The sequence below is a fragment of the Barbus barbus genome, assembly GCF_936440315.1.
Source record: "Barbus barbus genome assembly, chromosome: 21".
Taxonomy (NCBI): Eukaryota; Metazoa; Chordata; class Actinopteri; order Cypriniformes; family Cyprinidae; genus Barbus; species Barbus barbus.
The window spans coordinates 7,146,407-7,168,580 of record NC_136749.1 but is presented as its reverse complement, the minus strand read 5'-3'; the positions used below and the strand labels follow the sequence as shown (position 1 = coordinate 7,168,580).

General features: G+C 36.0%; 1 protein-coding gene across 1 annotated transcript in view; it reads left to right on the top strand.

Annotated features, from left to right (window-relative positions):
* mboat1 (membrane bound O-acyltransferase domain containing 1) overlaps positions 1 to 22,174 on the top strand; it is a 150,397-nt gene that overhangs the window by 18,997 nt on the left and 109,226 nt on the right. Inside the window, exon 2 of the mRNA XM_079445877.1 lies at positions 13,409 to 13,554. Within this exon, the coding sequence (XP_079302003.1) occupies positions 13,409 to 13,554 (146 nt within the window). The remainder of the gene's footprint in view (positions 1 to 13,408; positions 13,555 to 22,174) is intronic.

The following is a 22,174-nucleotide window of genomic DNA, read 5'->3' as shown; positions in this document are numbered from 1 at the left end:
ATAATTATAATGCTGTACAATTCATATTTCTTCATTAAATAACTTATAAAGTAATTTGAAAAGGTTCTGTGATGCAATTTCAAAAACAGCATCAGAGAATCACCGCGTGCGTGCTCTCTCTTTCTCTCTCAAACTGCGCAAATGTTCTTCAAATCACATCACATCTGCACTAAAAGCGAACTGCACAGTTGACACAGGAATTGTCACTTGTAGAATCGAGGCAGTGTCTCATTGTCACTAAAGTTTATAATTAGCATTTTTTAAATTCTTGCCAGTGTTTAAACCATTCAGCCCTAGCGAGCTGTCCTGGAGACTGTGCACTCATGCACGCTCGACACGTACACACACAATGGCAGGTTCACACACACACACACACACACACCGTTTGCATTGTGTATGCAGTGCATATTTTTTCCACACTCAAGTTAACGGATAAGTGACAGCACACTGTTGCGGTCTGGCAGTGCGGTGCATCTGCAGCAGTGCAGAGATCATTTCCGCTGCACGCGCTGAATTAAAGTGACAGCTAGGGCTGCACGATTCTTACTAAAATGTGAATCACGATTTTTCTCCATGGGAATTGAGATCACGATTCTCTTACACGATTCTCATTTTTTTCAACCAAAATGTTGAAATGAAAAACTCAAGTACAAAAAAAAAAAAAAACACAGGACATTCAGTATAATAAAGTGCTGGAGTAACAAAAAATTGTCTCTTTTCTTTATTTTAGACCCCTTAAATTGAATAATTTTAAAGCTTTAAGTTGTTGAACATAAGAGAACATTAACAATAATAAATAAAAATATTCACATTCACACGGGGCGTCGGCGTCAACGCCTCTCGTTTACTTTGAATGGAGTGACGTCAAGCGTTGCCGAACTGAATTGTGGGTCCCTCGCGTCCCTTCACTGGCATTGCACGTGGCAGAAGTTGAAAACTTTTCAACTTTTCAAGTGCCAATGCAGGCGTCAGCCAATCAGATCGCCTTATGCAAATACCCTAGCGCAGACGCTAGCCAATCCCATTCATGCAGCACCAGAAAAATATGTGATTGGCTGTTATCACTATGACGGCGCGTCAGCACCAGAGCCGTTGATAAACAGAGTTGCAACACTCCCATAGGCTTCCATAGGAACTTAGGAATGCGGAAGTAAAGCCAATAGTTCCAAACAACCGATAGTTTCAGCATTGAAGCCCATTTATTTGAGTGCTTCTCAAGCACAGTCGCCAGAAAGTTGAGGAAATTACAGCATTTTTTGCCATTATAACGCATTAGTTTACCTCTCGGAAATCTGACCAGTAGTTGTATTTTATGAAACACGTTATAGTTAATGTTTATTTTTAGATAATAGGCAGTATATGCTATATTTGCAGTTAGATGACGTGGATATGTTATATAATAAAATATTTTGATGAATACAGTTGGTTGCCTTTTTTATTTTGAAGTATTTGCAAAACTTAAATTTAAATTTTTTTTCATTTACATTTAGTCATTTAGCAGACGCTTTTATCCAAAGCGACTTACAATGTAGAAGCAAACAGACCAACGAAAGAGCAACAAAATACAAGTGCTGTGACAAGTCTCAGTTAGTCTAGCACAGTTCACATAGCATGATTTTTTTTAAAATAAATATAAATAAATAGAATAGAATAGGCAAGTGCTAGTATTAATTGGTCAGATGGTGGCGAAAAAGATGTCTTTAGATGTTTTTTTTTTTTTTTTGAAAATGGCTAAAACCATTTATAGCATTTTTCTAGCATTCATTGATATTCACTTGTGTATGCATATTGTATCTTATATTTTAACATAATATTGTATTAAAATGTGAATAATAGATGACCATAGATGAAGAAATATATATTAATATAATAACACATTTTACATACTAATTAGATTTCTTATATTCTTTAACCCTCTGGGGCTTGAGGTAATTTTGGGGCCCTTGAGATGTGTTGACATGCCCTGATATTTGTGCTTATTTCAGCTACTTATAATATACTATTGACCAACATGTATTTTTTTTGTATTCAGCACAAACTATGCTACAATAATATGTGACCAAGGTGGATGTACATGTTTGCATTTGTTAGAAAAAAAATTATGCGTGGTTAGTAAGTTTTGGGGAAAAAAATGTAGCTGAAATAAGGCCATAAAACCCACACTAAATCGTCCTGAATAAGACTTTTGTGTAATCAGTCTTCTAGGCTAGAATATTTACTTCACAATTATGTGAAAATCATTCAGCTTACTCATTCACAGAAAACAATATATTGATTTAAATTTTTAAAGACATGCTTTGTGATCGAAAGCCAATATGCGAGGGAGTGGTAATAACCTTGAATATTAAGTGATTTTCACCTGAGAGACAAAGGGCCCTCCCCTAAAGCTGCTAATGGGCCATCAGTGTGACTGTGACTGAGGCAGGTAAGACAGAGAGTGTGAGGAGACTGAAAAAATTGGGTTTTTAAATTATTTGTATTTTATTTACAACACAGTATAATCAAAACATACATAATGAAGGTCAAAGACACATTATTGTGCACACTGATCTAACCACAGAGATGTGAACAGACTTTGAGTCATTCCTGCAACAGATTCTGTTCAACAAGTGAAACAAGTACCTGACAGTTACTTATTTCCATGGATTCAAGAAGAAATAAACATAGTAGTCAAGGATCTTGTTTTTAGGGCTGGGTATCGTTCAAAAATGTTCGATATCGATACCGATACCTTGAATTCGATACCGGTTCCTGAACGATACTTTTTTCGATACCAGTTTTATGAAATCAGTTTAAATAAGATTATATTATCTCAAAAAACTATTTTTTTTTAGCTTGTTGATATTTATACAGACTCAAAGCCTCATCTCCTGAGCCACTGCACAAAGGAACAAAATATATCCAACACAATAAATAAATAAATAAATAATTTTAATAAAGTTCAAATAGTTTTCAGTTTACACATCTGTTAGGCTACGTTTACATTAGTGGGTGTTCATTTTAAAACGCATAGCTCAGACAGAATCATCATTTCTAGGTTGTTAAAGACTTCAATAAATTTTTAATCTTCATCCACTTTCATAAGTGGGTGTTTTATTTTCTTTCACCATATGTTTTATTGTTATTAAATTCTGGTGTAGTATGTCTAATTATTTGAATGCATAAAAAAAACTTAGTTTATTTAAATTTATTCTTAAAATAGCCTTATGAAATGTTTAATTTTTCCTCAGAAATTCTGTGTTCTGTATCTGGTTTTCAAATGAAGACATAAAACATTAATTTAATTTATCTTTAAATTATTGAAAATCAAAGTTTATTTATTTTGGCAAACAAAGGGGGGTTACTATTAAAATTAAAACATGGAATAACTGTTGTGTGATCATTACTAAAAAAAAAAAGTTTTAATAATTTTAATAGTAGCCTAGTAGTAGCAGTATGTACTGTCTGCTGAACAATATTAATATATTTCTGCCGCAGTGTCAAATTAAACCGAACTTTTATTTTGACGGGTTGCCAAGAATACCTTTACAGTTCTGTGTGTATATGATATAACGTTAGTTTTACTCGAATCAAATGGTAAAATGCTCATGAAGTGACTTTCAGAGCAGGTCTGGAGATGCTGTTCATGTGTTTATGTTCTCATTTAGTGAGGCGGCAGACGCTGAAATGACCGCGAGCGTCACGCGCGCTTCAGTCTGTGTATAATAAACAAGCCGCGCGATTTAAAGCGCGGACTGCTCCGTGCGCTTTCGAAACGCTCTCGCGGAGGTCAAACACTGATCAATCTGCGCGTCGCCGTTTCTAGTCAAACACACCTAGTGCTGCAGGCTTATTGGCTCACTGACGGTGATGAGATTAACCCCTTAGATATCGAAATTTGGTACCGAACGACAAGACGTTTTTCGATACTCGGTGGTATCGAGGCAATTCGGTCGGTGCCTAAAAAGTATCGAACTCGATACCCAGCCCTACTTGTTTTACCATAGAATATCAGTGTAGTTGACCAACTGATGTTGGTACAGCGATCTCAGAGGAAAACATCTTGAAGAAAGTCATCAGGATTCATCTGTGGTTCAGGTACCTGATTCAATAAAATACAAACAACCAAAAAAATAAAACATTTGTGAGCATAGACTCATGCATGCTTTGTACTATCGTACACAAAAAAAGACATTTTATATCTGAGAAACTAATTATTATTGTTTAGTACGTTATTAAAATCTATTTTTGAACAGAGTAGGCTATTAATAATAAACATGTTGGAAACATACTTAGACTCGTAGCATTCATCATGTTACAATGTACTCTCATATTACTTTTATTGTTTTATATAGAGCATGAAAACATCATCGTGCCGTAAGAAATTTAAATACAATGAATTGTCCATCATATTCAAACACTGTAGTCTGGAATTACAGTTTGGGAGAAAAACAACTATGATTTTGCAGTCATATAGTCTAGTATGTATGATTTTAAAGAAGCTGTTATGATTCTGCAGCCATAGACTCACGTATGCTGTGAACTACAAAAGGATGTACTTTGTACCATTAAAAAAAGGATATTTTATATCTGAGAAACTAATTTTTATTGTTTAGCACGATATTAAATCTATTTGTGAACATTAAACATTCTTAGATGCGTAGCATTCATCATGTTGTCGTTTGGGAAAAACCCAACTAAACGCGTTCAGGTTTGTCACAATAACACGCTAACTAATGCAAAAAACAAGCATTACCTTACTCATCAGATCGATCGATGTCTTCTGGATGAACTCTCCTCTTATTCTGAGGTAAATCCAGCCTTTACTCAGCGCGTCTTCTTCCAGAAACGAACAGCAGCAGAGATGAACAGAGTCTCGTGACTGTTTGTTTGTTGTTGGGCGTCTCCAAGCGCGCGCGTCACGTGGTTATTTACATGTGAACACGAGGGGGCGGGATCACATTAGAAATAATGAGTTAGACTGGACAGACAGAACATCGTGTCGGTTTCAAACGGATTACTTTATCACAGAACATTTGTTTTCGACAACACTTACTTCAGTTGAAAGCAGACACTTTAGACTTTCTATAGAGATAACTCTCATGTTTCTGTGTTGAGTATTTGCTGAGTTACACTTCATTTTAGTGACGCGTTACTATAAACAGATCGCGGAGACCGAGAAGACAGAGAGCGCACCCTGTTTGCTTTCTTTTTTCCCCAAAACCACAAAGTTTTGTTGTAATCATGAGTGTACTCAAAAAAAAAAGACCAAAATCAACAGAGCATTTTTAGTGTCTTTTGCACTTTTCTTAAAAAAACCGAGTTCCAAAGGGTTAAATAAGCATAATTTATTTCATCATTGGTCTGCACATCCACAGGAATAAGTGTAACACAAAAACACACAGTTATGCCTCAAGTCTCCAGTCTTTATTAAGCAGTTTACATTATACTTTGCATACAAAGAAATGTAACCGCCTTATCCTGTGTGTTGCATTGTACTATGTTTTTACTCCATAGTTAAACAAGAAAAACCCATTAATATTATTTCCATTAAACTCCACAGAGAAAGTGCTACTGTCAGTGTATTAACCTGTTAACCTTCAACCCCATTTGTGGCCTCGCAGGTGAAAATAACCTACCTGAATTAAAATGGTAACAGTTTGTGACAAAGTGTGCTTACACAAACAAATTAGGTATCTTTTGAAAGAAGAGACTCTGGGCTTTACTATCTATCATCCAGAGTTGATAATGCTCAAAAAGATAAAAAGTTATAGACACTGACGTGCCTTGAAAAATATTTTTCCACACTGAATGTTTTTTTATTTCATATACAAATACATGAAATAAGTCCTGGAGCAATCCAGAAAAGTAATGGCTCGAAAGCCACATGTCTCATGTGTTCATATTTCAAATTTGAAGAAGATACCATGAAAAATGAGATTCCTGCAATATTTTTTCTGAAACTATTTATGGTCCCCCCACCCCCCTGTTTGAGGAAAAATAACCACCAAATGGATTACAGAATTATACAAGCTATTTTAGTCATTATACATGTTCCTGCATAGTTTTTCAATTATAAAATAATAGACAGATTTATTTGAGCACTAAAAAATACAAAAATAATTATTTGAGTAATAAAAAAGGAAAAAAAATAGAAAAAAATGCTTTGTATATAGTATGTATACTGAAGTATTCTTCGTTATTCGTTATTACAATGATAAATATCACTGCCAGACGTGAAGTGATATTGCCAGACATGGTCATAGAGTCAGTAAACACACGCTGATGTGCTTCCATTCAGATTATAATCAAACAGATGGGCCATATAATCAATAATAGCTGATCAATGAATCACAATGATAGCCGTCATAGAGTCGCTAATAAACACGCTGATGTGCGTCCATACAGATTATAATCATGCAGACACGGCCACATTCCCCACACAATACACACACACACACATATAAAAAATGTAGAAGAAAAAAAACAGTTTTTTATGGATAAAGCAGATCGCTAAGTTATGCCCCGCTCAGATGACAGCGTGCGTCACAGAAGCGTCACTGCCGGCAGGAGGGAGCGCCAAATTCAAATAATCTATATTCCGCTTTTCTGAGACTTTTTTTTCCGTAGACGGTCTCGTTATATTTGTAAGACCGTATTCTACAACATCGTTTTGTTTTTTTACCACCAAGACGCTGTTTTTGAGCGTAATTTATTCCATAACGGACGCGAACAATAACTCTCTGAAGAAATGAAATGTAAACAAAGGAATATTCCTCCTTATTACAACGTTATTGTTTCGCTGGACTAAAAGTGCTCGCTGGGATGTTTTTCTGTGGACCCTTACCTCTCTAACTAAACTGGGATTTCAGCAGTGGACGCGTTTGTGGCTCGTTATTACAATGATAAAGGTACGTACTGCTTTTTTACTCTGCGTGTTTGGATGTGTACTGCTTACACAAATGTAGCAAATTTGTGCCACTCATTCCTTATAAGCTTTCCATCGAAAAACAGCGATCTGTCGTCGATGCTTGAGGCTTAGACCCTCAGAATGATATAAAGTTTGTAAAGATTAACTTTGTCCCGTTTCATTTATTCTATTGTAAACAATGACACATGCAAACAAAGATCGTTCAGTGCGAGGTCGCTCTGGTGCAGGCTAACAGGTTAAACGAATTAATCAATGGACATTTTGTTAATTTGCCGGAAAATGCTGCAAGTATACCCGCTGTTGTTGTCTGACCCGATTGACAGCGCGGAGTTGTTTAGAACTATTGAGAGCTCCATGAACCACGTGACCGCGCGGCGGCGAGATCAAAGCGTGTTGCAACTCAGTTTCTCAGCGGCTCTGGTCAGCAACAAGCTTCAGACACGCCCTCCGTCAAGCGTTGATGCTGATGCCCCGTTGAAGCAGCACTGCACAGAATGATCACCATATGACATCAAATTACCGCAAGAGTGATTTGAATGCATAGGATCCGACTGCTTTCTTATCGCTCTCGTGGTACTTTGATGTCATGCGGTGATCATTCTGCGAACGCACCTATTGACTCCGCTTAGGTCTGCCGCCTTGTTACACGTCACGTGAGTGACAGCGGAACGTGGCCAATGAGGGAGAGGAGAAAAGTGATCGAGATTTATGATTGATTGGTGAATTAATAGTGTTTTGTTATTGTGTGAGTGTGACCAATAACGCGTGAACGCAGTATGATCTGAATGCAGGGACATACACGGAAGTGAATCGCCGTCATTTAGAAATGAGTTCGCATTTATGTATGAATCGAGATCATGATTTTTTTCGATTAATCGTGCAGCTCTAGTGACAGCGCATTGTTTGTGGTAAATATGAACATGGATTGACATGAAAATGTATTAATTACACCATAAATGCATATAATTAAAGTCTACTGTATTTCACAGTCAGCACAGGCTATGGCTTTTTGGCTAGGTTTAAAGGAAAAGAGCACTTTTAGATAAACAAGGGAATAATAGATGGCACTCGTGGAGGAAAACAAAGTTCTTTATGAACCGCAGGATGGCTTGAAAATTTTTTTAAATGCTAAAGAAAAGGCAGTAGAGCTGACTTTGTCAATGGTTTTAATTTAGAATGTTTGTGATAATGTAAGAAAAGTAGTTTACATGTTTTGTCACTTGCTTTAGCAACTTAATATATAAATCTAGAAGTAAATGCAAAAGTACCTTAGAATCAAGATATTTAGTTTATTTTAATTGATTATATCAATTAGTCATAAAAGATTTATGACGTCCTGTTGCTTTGGGGCCTCTCTGTGGAATTTGATCTTTTGGTGGTTCTAACACCAATCTGATCGATTCTTCGATTCTTAAATGGTCTGATTCGCTCTGATATCCTACAGCTATGCTTCTAAAACTATCTTTTGGATCTAACTGTAATTATTTTGCACATTCAAGATTCAAGATTCAAGAGTTTTATTTGTCACATACACAATTATACAGAGTATAACCAGCAGTGAAATGTAGGTCAGGTCCGCTCCAAGGACAGTGCAATTATAAAGTATACAAATATTAAGAAGAAGTACAAACATAAAATAAAAGATAAGATAAAATAAGATAAGATAGGATAAAAAATATAAATATAAATGTGCAGGTCAGTATGTTGTTGACAAATAGTAGTGAGAGGAATGTGCAAAAAATAATGTGTAGGGCTGCAACTAACGATTATTTTGATAATCGATTAGTTGGCCGATTATTCTTTCGATTAATCGATTAATCGGATTAAAAAAATATTGACCAAAAAAAACACTATTCCACATTCTGCCCAATGTCCTTCAAACAAACGTGACAACTGAATGCTATGAAAACATACAGTGCTTAATTTATTAGACCACTTAGCATAATAAAGAGAAAACATATTTTAGAAATTTGTCAAAAATTTGTTTAAATTTAAAAATGTTATTGTCATTTATTGGACATAATAATAAAAAATGGCCTCATAACAGCTTGCATTCTTGCTGGTATTGTTTATGTACTTTTTGACTGCAATTGGGTATCGCGAAAAAAAAATACTCAAATAAAAAATACAAAAAAAAAAAAAGTGCTCTGGTTTTCTTTCATAGATAACAGCAATAATGATATTATAGCATTAAAAATAGCCTACTACTGTTACTAAAGAGCTTACACATATTGGAGTACTAACCAGTACAGAAAGCCGAAAAATGATTTTGGTTATCACCAATACTGTTACTTTAGAGCAGCAGTGGCACAAACCTTACATAAACACATTGTTAAACTTACATAAATTTGTTAAGCATTGTAAAAATTGAATATAGTTTAAACCTCTATTAAAAATTAAAATAATAAAGATAATAATAAAGACGAATAAAAACACAAACTCAGTGTTAACCAACAGGTAAGAGTAATGTTCTGCAGGAACTACTTTGATCACAGTCACCTCGTCATTTCTTTATCCTGTAAAAGGCCGTTATGGAGCGTCTCATGTTTATATTCAGACAGACAATTACACGCTGTTATCCCTTTAAAGTTCCTACTCTCATAAAATATTTTAATTTATTTTAAACCTTAAATTAACTTTCAACAACAGATAATTCAGCACAATGGATATGTTTGCGCTGAAAAGCCTATTAATTGTCTCCCTCTCTACTGTGTTCTGTCCGTCTGACGCGCGTGCGCGCGCCCGCCGCGCCGGCGCTCATTCGGTATTTTAAACTTAACACAGACTGTCAGGACGGACCTTTATGCAAAAATGGAAATGCTCGCGTGAATTTGTGGCATTTATAGATAAGGATATGACCGTAAACTGAACGTTTTTGCGCTGAGGACGCACACGCATCTGTCAAAGCGCCTGACAGGGCAAGCCATTACTCTTATGCATTAACTTAAAGCTTAAAATAAAGAATTATCATGTTTTGGGCAGCTTGGATCACGTGCTTCTCCGGCAGAATCTCATTCTGTTTCCTCCACTATTTTTAGATGCATTTTGTCCATAGAAATGCATTATTCAGTGCCGTAATTTGACTATCCAGCTGAAGTTGGACGTACACTGTGGGCAGACCCGATTAATCGATAATGAGAATCGTTGTCGATGATTTTCATAATCGATAATAATCGATTTTATCGATTAGTTGTTGCAGCCCTAATAATGTGCAAAAAGTTGTACAGGGTATTTGAATAGCAGCAATATGAGGTAGAGAAAAATTATGAATAGCTTATTGATATATGATATTTACATGGAGAAAAAATTATGAATAACTTATTGATATGGTGATATTACATGGAGTCAAGTGATATTATGACACAGAGTTAGAGTTTAGAGTTTAGGAGCCTGATGGCCTGGGGGAAGAAGCTCCTCCTAAGTCTCTCAGTTTTTGCCATCAGGCTACGGAAGCGCTTACCAGATGGAAGCAAAGTGAATAGACAGTTACCAGGGTGATTAGAGTCCTTGAAGATTTTAACAGCTCTACTTTTGCAGCGTTTGAGGTAGATGTCCTGCAGAGAGGGGAGAGCAGACCCTGAGATGCGCTCAGCTAAGCGCACAACTCTCTGTAGAGCTTTGCAGTCCTGATTGGAGCTGTTTCCATACCACACTGAGATGCACTGAGTCAATACACTTTCTATGGTCCCTGAATAGAAAGTTTTCAGGATTGCTGGTGAGACCCTGAATTTCCTCAGCTGTCGCAGATGGTACAGTCTTTGCCTGGCTTTCTTAACCTGTGATTGGATGTGTGTAGTCCAAGTCAGGTTCTCGGAGATGTTTACGCCAAGGTACTTGAAGCAACTCACCCTCTCCACAGGGGTCCCACTGATCCAAGTTCCATGTTATAATATGCAAAAGTCTGAACATTAATGTCTTAATTTTACAATAAGTAGTGAAACTTATTCAAAATAAAGGCATAAACATCTAAAAAAAATGCACATTTAAGGGGCTCCTCTTTTGGAAAAAGTTTTTAGACAGCTTTCAAAATGTCCGCCAGACAGTGTGCACACATGGAGACTCATATCTCAGCATGCAATGATCTGATTGACTTGAAATTATAGGAGGTATATAGTAAGAAACATATCAATTGGTTAAGACATTACATTTTTTTTAAGACATTACATTTTTTCTTTTTATAATCTGATCTCAAAAATAGAAGTGTGCTTAAATCGGTACGTGAGCTCAATAGGTTCGTTTACCCAAATTAAATAGGTTTGTTTACCCTATATATACCCTATATTAGATGCACGCATCTAATATACAGGCACGCGCATATATATATATATATATATATATATATATATATATATACAGGGCTCCAAACTGCGACTAAAATGGTCGCATTTGCGACCAAAAATATTAATTTGCGAGTGAAGTTTTTGCTGAGGTCGCCACTGGCGACTATATATAATTTGCATGAAAGGACTTTTTTCCCGATTGTTTTGCGCTCACATCTTTTGTTATGTTCACGTATTAAACTTACATAAGACGATGCTCATCAAAGTTTTACTGGAAAAGAGTTTCAAACAGTCCTCGTCTCTGCCGCACACAGTCTGCTGAACGCAGTGAGAGAGACCTGAAAGGGCCTGTTTACACCTGGTCACTTCATGCATTTTCTCTCATCGGATATCTATATGATTTGTTAAAACGTTTCCCCATTTACACTTGGCCACATAAATGTGTCTTCGCAAAACGGATATAAATCCGTTCTTCAATTCCCGCTTCATATGCAAATATAACGGAGTTCACGTCAATGAAAGCAATGGATAATTTTATTAATTATCAGCTAATTTCAATATCAAGAGAGCGCGCGGCATCAGCACTGGAAAGATAGGCTAGTCTCGCTACTTTTAATGAAGAAGATTGTGTGTTGAGCGTCTGCGGCTTACTTTCAGGTTCATTCAGTTTGCGCGTCTCTTGCTGAAGAAATACTCCGCGACTCATCCGCGGTGATGCTTGTTGCATTGCGCTGTCATATCTGACTATAACATGCCATATAGCCTATAAAACGCTCTCACACGTCTATTATTTTAATATTATGGGAGGAGTAAAATTACCATATGTGGTTTCAACAACCAGATGCATTTACACTTGTCCGGTCGATCTTCTTATCGAGATCTTAGTCTATATGCTGTGTTCTGTTAATGCATGGACTTCCTGTTATTTGAAGCGCACTTGCCATCCAGTAATCGCAAAAAGCTTTGTGCTGTCTTACTTTTTAATAAACAAAGTATCAGCTTTAAAATGCTACGAAATTCAAATGATGCGGTTTGGGTGGTCTTTAATGCGGACCACAAGCGCACACTTTGGGTAATATAAACACCAGTACCCCGCGTCCACACGGTCCGTGTATGCGTCCGGATCGCGCGAGCGGAGAGTATCGCACTTAATGCTCAGGCGCGATCTCTTTAGCACCTCAGTTAAAGCAGCAAGTGAACCCATTATATATTTCGATTTACTACTATAGTATGAAATGAACATGATCAAAAGGTAGGCAATAAGAAAGCCTATAGTACAACTTACTGAAATGTTTTATGTAAAAGCTCATTGTTTCAAACTGAGGAAATGTATAAAGCTTGTAAACATTGCATTGTAATACATTTACCTCAGAATAACCACTCAGTGTCCATAAACTCATCAGTCAGCTAGAAAAATAACTATAAAGAGGAGCGTTTTGCTATATTCATGTGCTGTTGGATATTAATATTTTTACTTATTCTGTTGTACATGATTCAACTCCTCCTATAAAATTGCATTTTACTAATGAAGAAAAACAGACTGAATGTGTGAAAGACGTGACAACATTTATAGGATGCACTGCACTCAGTGGCCAAGTGATGCTTATGGTCCATGATATTGGTACAGATTCTGTGTAACGAACAATTCTTTGTGACTGTATATTTCAAGTTGTAAAAGACATTTAATTCACACTTTAAGTGAACCTTAGTCCCCCGGTCGACCTGATCATCTACAAGATGGATTAAAATGCTGATAAAGCCTAGAAAAGATAAGACATAAACACATGACAAAATGATTGAAATGTTAAAATAGAGGGGAAAAATAAAATGATAATAATAAAATAAACCACTTTTATTCTGTGGCACCTAAAAAAATAATTTGGCGCCTAAGTTTTTCTTTTATAGGAGCCAATGGCTCCTTACTCGATTTTTTTGTCTGGAGCCCTGTATATATATATATATATATATATATATATATATATATATATATATATATATATATATATATATATATATATATATATATAATGTATGTCACGTTTGGCATTAAAAAGCATTAAATTAGGTTTGATGATACCTGCAGAAATCCTGGCATGTAGGTTCTGCTTGCTCAAAAAATTGTGTACATTATGTACAGCCAATTCTCTGTCATTTTGTAAATTAGGCCCATTGTGTTTTATTACATATTAATCATTTTGACCTTTGTTTCTCACTTTAGGTGAATTTCATTGCCTGCCAGGTTTTTGGATTAGCAGTTGCATTCTGGTTTCGCCTTTTTCTCAATCCACAGCGTACCACCCCAGAGGTTCGACATGCTGTCGCTACCATCATTGGAGCTTCATTCATTATGTTTTGCTTTGGCTGGTAAGGAAAATGTTTTAGTTTGGAACCAGGGGTGTCATGCACTCATTATTTTTGAGGGGGCACAAGTCACACTTGTCATGTGACACAACAGTCACGATAGCACTGTATAACTGATATAAGCTTATGCTTTATTTATTTTTCCCTTTTTATTCGAAATATTCCCAAACGTGTTAGCTATTTCATGAAATATCTTGATTCTCAAATATGTATACATAAATTCATTTAGCACCTTTATAGATTGCTAGTTGATTTATAATGGGTTATAGGCGAAGTAACCTAATAGTGTAATCTATTAATTACGCTTAAAATCCCATCTTTTTACTTAAGTACCAGATATGGGCGTCATGCCATAAAATATTTTGGTAACACTTTATAATAACTGCACTCTATGAATCATTAGTTAAGCATTAGTAAATAGTCAATTCATCCTTTATACAGCATTGTTCCAACATAAATAGGCATTAGTAAGCAATTTATAAATACAGCTATAAATGTTTTGTTCTGGAGAATATCTATGATGTTTAATAATTGTATTTTCATACTTAATCAATTTAATGATAATCAATTTATCATTTCTAAATTATTACATTATTTACAAACCAGTTTATTTAGGAGTTGTCAGTGGTTCATAAGATCATTTAGAAAGTGTAAGTAAATGATTAATAAACTATTTAAATGTGCATTTATAAATCTTATTTAGACACATGATAATAGTTGCTCAGTGTGTTAATAAATGCTTTATTAACACACATTCCTGCTGTAATTCATGATTAAGTCAGGTAGTTATAAAACATTTAGTAGTTGCCAGCCATCTATTTTTGTGAGCTCATCTAAAGTGAGGACTATTTATACCTTGTAAAGCATTTACAAAGGAGATTTAAAGACTAATTTATCTTCCAAATAGAGACGTTAAACAAACACAACACAGAGGGATACAGAACACAGAAATATTTGTCAAGATGCAAAAAATGAAACTGTACAACTGTACACTTGATAAAAAAATGAAAAATAAACCTCTGCAATTTCATAGAAAAAAAAGTAAAAAAAAAAAATTCTGATGGATTTTTTTTTTTAACAACTTGAGTTTATTCTGTGGAACAGTGGTACAAAACAAAAAGCAGCTGTACAAATTTAAAACCCACCCGACCCATCCCACCCCCTGGTAGACTTCAAATAAATAAATAAATAATAATAAACATATTAATTAATATTCATAGATAAACAAATAACAAAATAATTTTTACAAAGATTTTAGAAAAGACGCAACATTAAAAGCTGAATGCCATGAATTTACAGTTTTCACGTTAGATCCATGTATACGAGAAGCAGAGCGTTCCATTTACAGTAATGCTCAGACAACTTGTAAAACAGCAAAGATCTTTTCATGGAAAAATGGCATGGAGTCAAACATATCTCAGTACCCAACAAATATGATAGGTCCTGTGAGAGCTGAGTCCAAAAAGGTGAGAGAGCGGGGGACTCCCAAAAAATGCAAAAACATGCCTAAAACTCCTTGGGATCAGAGATTACACTTAGGAGAAGATGACAGATTCATATAAAAACATTTCATTGGAGTCAAGTAAACCCTATGCAGCAATTTTTAAGCTTCTGGAAGGATTTTAAACCACTATCATCATAGATATCTCCCAGAGTGTTTACTTTATTATGAGTCCATTGAGGACAATGAAATGGAGTACTGCTTGACAAAAGGTTATTATTGTGGAAAATAGGTGAATGTCTATGCCATTTTGTAACTAGTTGTGAACGTCTTTCAACATCCCTCCATGTGGAGAGGAGGTGGGTTACAATGGGACCAAACCGAGATTTACACTGCCTAAACGGAACTCCCGAAAAAAAAAGATGCTTCAATTTATACGGATAAACAATAGATTCCTCAATTGCTCTCCAAGACACAGAAGCATCAGGATCAAACCAAACTGCTAAAGGGTGGAGGGAAAAGGCTTGAGCATACAGTCTAAAATTAGGGAAAGAAAGACCTCCATGTAATCTACATCATTGTAAGGTAGTCAGTTTAATACGAGGACGTTTCCCATCCCATATATACCGTGAAACACATGCATCTAGTTTGTTCCAGTAGCCAACCGGTGGAGCGAGAGGAATCATGGAAGAAAAGAAATGAATACGTGAATTTTAATCACCGATATACAGGCCTGAAAAGAAGCAGGAAGACGAGACCAATTTTCCAAATCTGAGGATACTTTGGCTAGAATACTATTATACCGTTTTTTTGAGACGATTTCCTGCAGGGAAGGAAAAACATCTATCCCCAAGTACTTAAAGTTTTGAACCAGTGGAATAGATATAGAAAGGGACATGGAATCGATTTTAGAATTGAGGGGGAAGTAAACATTTGATTAAAAAAAAAAAAAAAAAAAAAAAAAAAAAATTAATATTAAACCCAGAGAAAGATCCAAAATGGACAAATAAATTCAGCACGTGAGGAATATAATGTGACGGCTTCTCCAAAAACAATAAGATATCATCAGCAAACAAAGAAATATTATGATGAGTATTCCGTATATTTATGGGAGAAATAGTTTCAGATTGTCGGACCGCTTGAGCTAAGGGTTCCAAGGATAGGGTAAATAACAGAGGAGAAAGCTGTTGCAAGGGCAACCCTGACGAGTACCTCGATGTATAAAGAATGGGTTAGAGCAAACAGCACCTGGACTGGCATACAAAACTTTTATCGTATTTATGAAACTCCTAGACCCAGATGCTGTAGAACCGCCCATAAATAGTTCCATTCTAGCTGGTCGAAAGCTTTCATCGCATCTAGATATAATACTGTGCAAGAGGAGGACAAACTATTCTTTAAATTAATAATATGATATAACCTGTGTAAGTTATCCGAAGCTGAGTGAGATTTAATGAATCCTGTTTGGTCATGATGCACTAGCCTATTCATAAATTTCTCTAGATGACGAGAGAGTACTTTAGCATATAATTTAACATCAGTCCCTATCAAAGAAAGTGGCCGGTAACTAGAACAGGAAGTCAGATCTTTATCCTCTTTTTTAACAAGAGAGAAATAAGAACTATATTAATAGATGGGTGAAATGAGCCTTGAGTAACTGACATATTTTATCATATCTAACAATATCTAACGATAATTATCGCGATATTATTTTCCTTGATAAAACGATATGAAGAGTTTGATATAATGTTTATGCACCAAAAGCGGAATGAAACTGTGCGACTCATTTGAACGGACCGTTTATCCGCTCGGATCAAAGTCAAACTGCCGTGCGGCGTGAGTTCACTAGCGTAGAATCAGATGCTTTTACTCTGTCACGCGGGCACTGAACAGCGCTGTGAGATCCAGTGTGAAGCGCTTTAATTCAGCGGCGAACACAAACGACTCTGTGGTAGTTTAAAGTTTAAAGCCAAACAGGAGAAACATTGTGTGCAACGAGACAGTCAGAAGGCTTTTCAATCTACACATTGCCATCATTTACCATGGATTTACTGTAGTAACACTCACTGCACCATGGTATTGTGGCAGAAATGTGGGATATTCACACTGAATTTTATTACAGGAGTAATAGTATATAATTATGTATTTGTGATTAAGCTATAGCGTGTGTGCATTGATATTGAATGTTTTTAGACTACTGTTTTTCATACAAATAGGTTACCTAAAAACCATATAGGCCTAGTTATATTTTTTACCATGGAATTGAGTTGCTATATGTGGTTTTTATATGTTGTTTATCATGATTTAAATGTATGCTACTATGGCAGACCAATGCTTTAAAAAAAAAAAAAAAAAAAAAGCTACAATTTTTACAGCTGCTACTCATTTTGATAATGCACAAAACTTTACCTCTGCATCCTAACTTAAGCTACTATCAAATGTGCATTTCTAAGTGACAAAAAAGTGATATTATTATTATTATTATTATTATTATTAATATTATCAGGCAACCCAAACCTGTTTCTTGATTTGAAACAATATCACTCATTAGAACATGCAGAAACTAAGAAATACATTTTTCTATTTAGACATTTATTTTAAGGAAAATTAATGGTCTGGCTTCTACAACTTTCATTTTGGAGCAGAAATCTGGCTTTAAACTTGAAAAAATAAAGATTTGACATTTATCGTGATAATAATCGATATCGACTGATATGAAAAAAATTAACGTGATTAATTTTTTCGGTCATATCGCCCAGCCCTAATCTAACATGAGGTGGCCTAAATCTGACCAAAAAGTAGTATACAATTCGATTGGAATGCCATCTATGCCTGGGGATTTCCCCTCGTTCATAGATTGAATTGCTGACTCCAGCTCCTGAAGAGTCAAGTCACCTTTATTTATATAGCGCTTTTAACATTACAGATTGTGTCAAAGCACTTAACACAGGGCTGGGCGATATATCGAACGCGATATGCATGTGCATCTAGTCAGTAAAGCCGGTTCCTTGATTAGCGGTAAATCCCCTTCACCTGCTTTCAAATATAGCGGCATTTAATACACAGAGCCGTAGTTCACTGACAAGCTAGGCAATATCGTGTTCATTATCAAAGGGGAAATATCTGCGATAATGAAAGCGATATTGCGTAGCATGTCAGTGATCTGCGGCTCCGTGTATTAAATGCCGCTCTATCTGAAAGCAGGTGAAGGGGATTTACTGCTAATCAAGGAACCGGCTTTACTGACTAGATGCACATGTATCTCCCATTCGATATATATTGCCCAGCCCTAACTTAACAGCATCAAATTGGAGGATAGAGTGTCAGTATTGTATAATGAGAGAGATTAAAAACTCAATTTTTAGTACGGCATTTCATTATTGAATTCAGAGATGTCATTGTCTAGCTCAGTTTAGTTTAAATAGTATCTGTGAAATCAAATTGACGATAATCGCTAGAAATTAAGTGTCCCCAACTGAGCAAGCCAGAGGCGACAGCGGCAAGGAACCAAAACTCCCTCTGTGACAGAATGGAGAAAAAACCTTGGGAGAAACCAGGCTCAGTTGGGGTGCCAGTTCTCCTCTGGCCAGACGAAACCCGCAGTTCAATTCCAACCCCAGCCATGTCAGATTGACTTAAAGGTCTTAGCTACTGTAGAAGCACTGTGTTGCAGGAGCAGATGCCACAGGACTGAAATGTGATGTAGCATCACTTAACCATTTCTCCTTCTCTATCTGGCTCAGAACCACCTGAACACTACCCATCTTCACTGGGTTTGGCAAGTCTTTCCCTGTTCTTTGTGAAAAAGTGCCAGTTCCCAAGCATGATTACATCACATTTTGTTGGTGTAATCTATAGATTGCTTCTGCTGACTATATCCAGGCTCTTATGAAAACTTCAGATGACCCAGCACCTGTGAAGAGATGATGCCAGCCCTTGAGAGGACTTCATATGAAGCTGACTCTGAATAAACATACAAAACTGCTAAATTTTCCTTGCATTGTAATCAACATGATCAACTCATGTAACCATTGCTTTAATTTGTTCATTGTTTCTGAATACATGACATTACTTAAAGATGGTACTCATCCAGAATAATACTTCTACCGCCGCCAATGCCGTGGCGGCAATATTAAAAATGTGTATTTGCTGCCTTTTACCGCTAAGTGGCGCTTTAACCACAGACTTAAGAAAAGTAAGAATATGAACGCACTGGAGCACATTCCCTCGCGTTTTGCATTGCACTCTGCCGAAATTGGTTGCAGTTGGTCTATAATCTAAGATAAACTAGTTAAAATAATTCATATTCACAGAAGCAAATTTAGTACTTTAGTGCGTTTGTTATTCAGAACGAACTCAAGCAACATAGTAAATGATCGTGAGCCTGTGCTTATGTTGCACTGTTACACGCTACACTGTATTTTAAATTTACAAATTTAACAGGTGTGCATATTATTTATATTATTGAATGATATGTTACATTACCATAAAATAAAGAAAAGGTAGTTTACTTTGTATTGGAGCATTAAAAGTGGAAGCATATTCAATGTGGATATGCTAACGTCAGTGTTACATTACTTAATATTTGTCACAAATACAAATGTTTGAAATTTACATTTAATAATTCCTACAATTAACGTTACAATTTCTACATGTCACGGATGTACTTGGTTATCTGTCCTTATTTAACAGGAACTACAGTAGACAACTCCTGCACATGACATGTCCGAATTAAGAAATCTTTGAACATTTTTTTTTTTGTTAATTCCTTCCTTAATTTTAGTGAGAATGTGAGCACATTGTATTATTTCTTTCCCATATTAAACAAGAAACTAATAAATAAAACCTGGCCACGATTTAGCCAAAACAATTAAACTAAATAGCCTACAGGACAAATTAATAAAACGTCTTTAAGTTTAAACTCACAAGTTCTTTTGTTATTAAACAAATGCACTATATAACGAAATAGTATTTTGAAAACTAATACCATCCACACTTTGCTCCATCCGAGAACGGTATATTATTAGGCCGCCCGCTCCCGTTCAAATTACACCAGAGTTACCGACCGCTACTGCGTTGTATTCGGGAATTCAATCCCACGGCACAAGAAATCTGGTCGGGTCCCGCGTTTCCCGCAGAAGAGCCGCGGGAATGCAGACCTCTACTTTGCAGCCCCCACGATAGAGCTCAACTTTCGCAAACCCCAACCCCCTCCAACTGGAATTACACAAATGAAAATTTAGTCACACTGCTGGAGGCTATTTTTTTGCTTAACGTAATATAGACATGTTCTATCTAAAATAAAAATAATTATGGTGTAACATTTAAGCAGTGTGTTTTCAGCTGCAGAATACACACATTTCTGATAAAGATCTAATAATATTTCAAGTTTTTCCGTGCCATCCTGCTGACCACAACTGGAATACAAATTAACTTTGCTCTTTGTGTCCACAAAGAAAGAGAATGGTTAGTCATTAATTTCACTTCATATTAATAAAGGTGTCATGCACCTCAAAAAAACAAGTTTATACCTATATGTAACCATAACAATTACTGTGTATAACATTAAATCAATGTTTAATTTATGTTTAAAGATTTAGAGGATAAAGTTAATGTGTAAGTACTAATTCACTTGTTTCTATTCACCCAGCAGCTAGGCTAAAAATGATCCAAATTCAAGCCAATGATTTAGATTTAGATTGTCAGTATATTAACTGAAACCTTAACATTGAAATGCAGTATATCAAACTAAATTATCGTAAAATAAACATTTTCTGTATTTTCTATTAACGGGCCTTAGCCAAAACTTTGTGTTTTACATTACCTGGTCACTTTCAATACAGATGGTCTTTTAGTTGCCGGTCTGGCGACGAAGACAACAATGTCGTCTAATAGTGTCACTGGAGACATGAACATCTTACTGCATCAAGACTGTTCTGATGTCAGACAAATTATGCCCTGCTATCCACAAAGACCTGATCTTCATGCTCCTCTCCAGGGAAATCTTCGTCATGGTTGACTGTAACAGATTTTATACTTGGGTTTATGCAGTTTTATACTTGTACTACAATTGTGTTGCCTGTGGTACAAAACATTATGCCTCTGTAGCAAATTGGTATAATGGAAATAGTATAATGACCATCTCAGAGTTTTTATTAGAATACAACCAAAAAATACAGGAAATTTATAGGCAGTATTAAAACACAGAAAGAAACAAAATGGTGGCCCATGTCAGATTTGAATGATAGAAGTATAGTAGTGTGTTGTGTAAGCCAGGTTAAAGAAATGTGTCTTTAATCTAGATTTAAACTGACAGAGTGTGTCTGCCTCCTGAACAGTGTTAGGTAGATTGTTCCAGAGTTTGGGTGCTAAATAGGGAAAGGATCTGCCGCCCACAGTCGATTTTGATATTCTAGGTATTTTTATTATTATTATTATTATTATTATTATTATTAACCTTTATTTAACCAGGAAGTCTCATTGAGATTTACAATCTCTTTTACAAGAGAGACCTGGCCAAGGTAGCTGCCATACAGTAAGACAATTATAAAATACAACAAGTACACATTGCAACAATATTTAAACATATCCTCTCAACAAAAACTGTAGTGGCAAAAACAATGTTGGGTTTTTCCTATAACCCCCTGTTATTGTTTCCAACCACCTGGAGAATGCGAGTACAGGGTCAGACTCACAGCCCGAATCCAAGAAAATCCAAGAGTGTTGTCGTTGAATGTTTGTCGGTATTTGTTGCAAAAAATATAAAGTACAAAACAAAAATGAAAACTGGTTTAAATGTCTTTAAACATTCCTTTGTAGCGCTTGGAGTTTAGCTTTCTCATACAGGCCAAGCTCCAGTAACACAGATCCAGGCCGAGGTCAAAGACTGTGGCTGCATCCGAAACCGCGTACTTCTCTACTATATAGTAGGGGAAATGCAGTAGGCGAGCAAATAAGTATGTCAGAATCCTTCGGATTCATAAAAGAGTAGGCAGGAAGTACCTGGGTGACGTACTAATTCTCGCGAGATTCGGACGTGCGTCTACTTAAAGTGCGTCCGAATATGCCTACTTCTCTACTATATAGTAGGGAAAAGCAGTAGGTGAGCGAATAAGTATGTCCGAAACCTCAGTATTCATAGAAGAGTAGTCGAGAAGTTCCCGGATGTCCTACTGCTTCTGC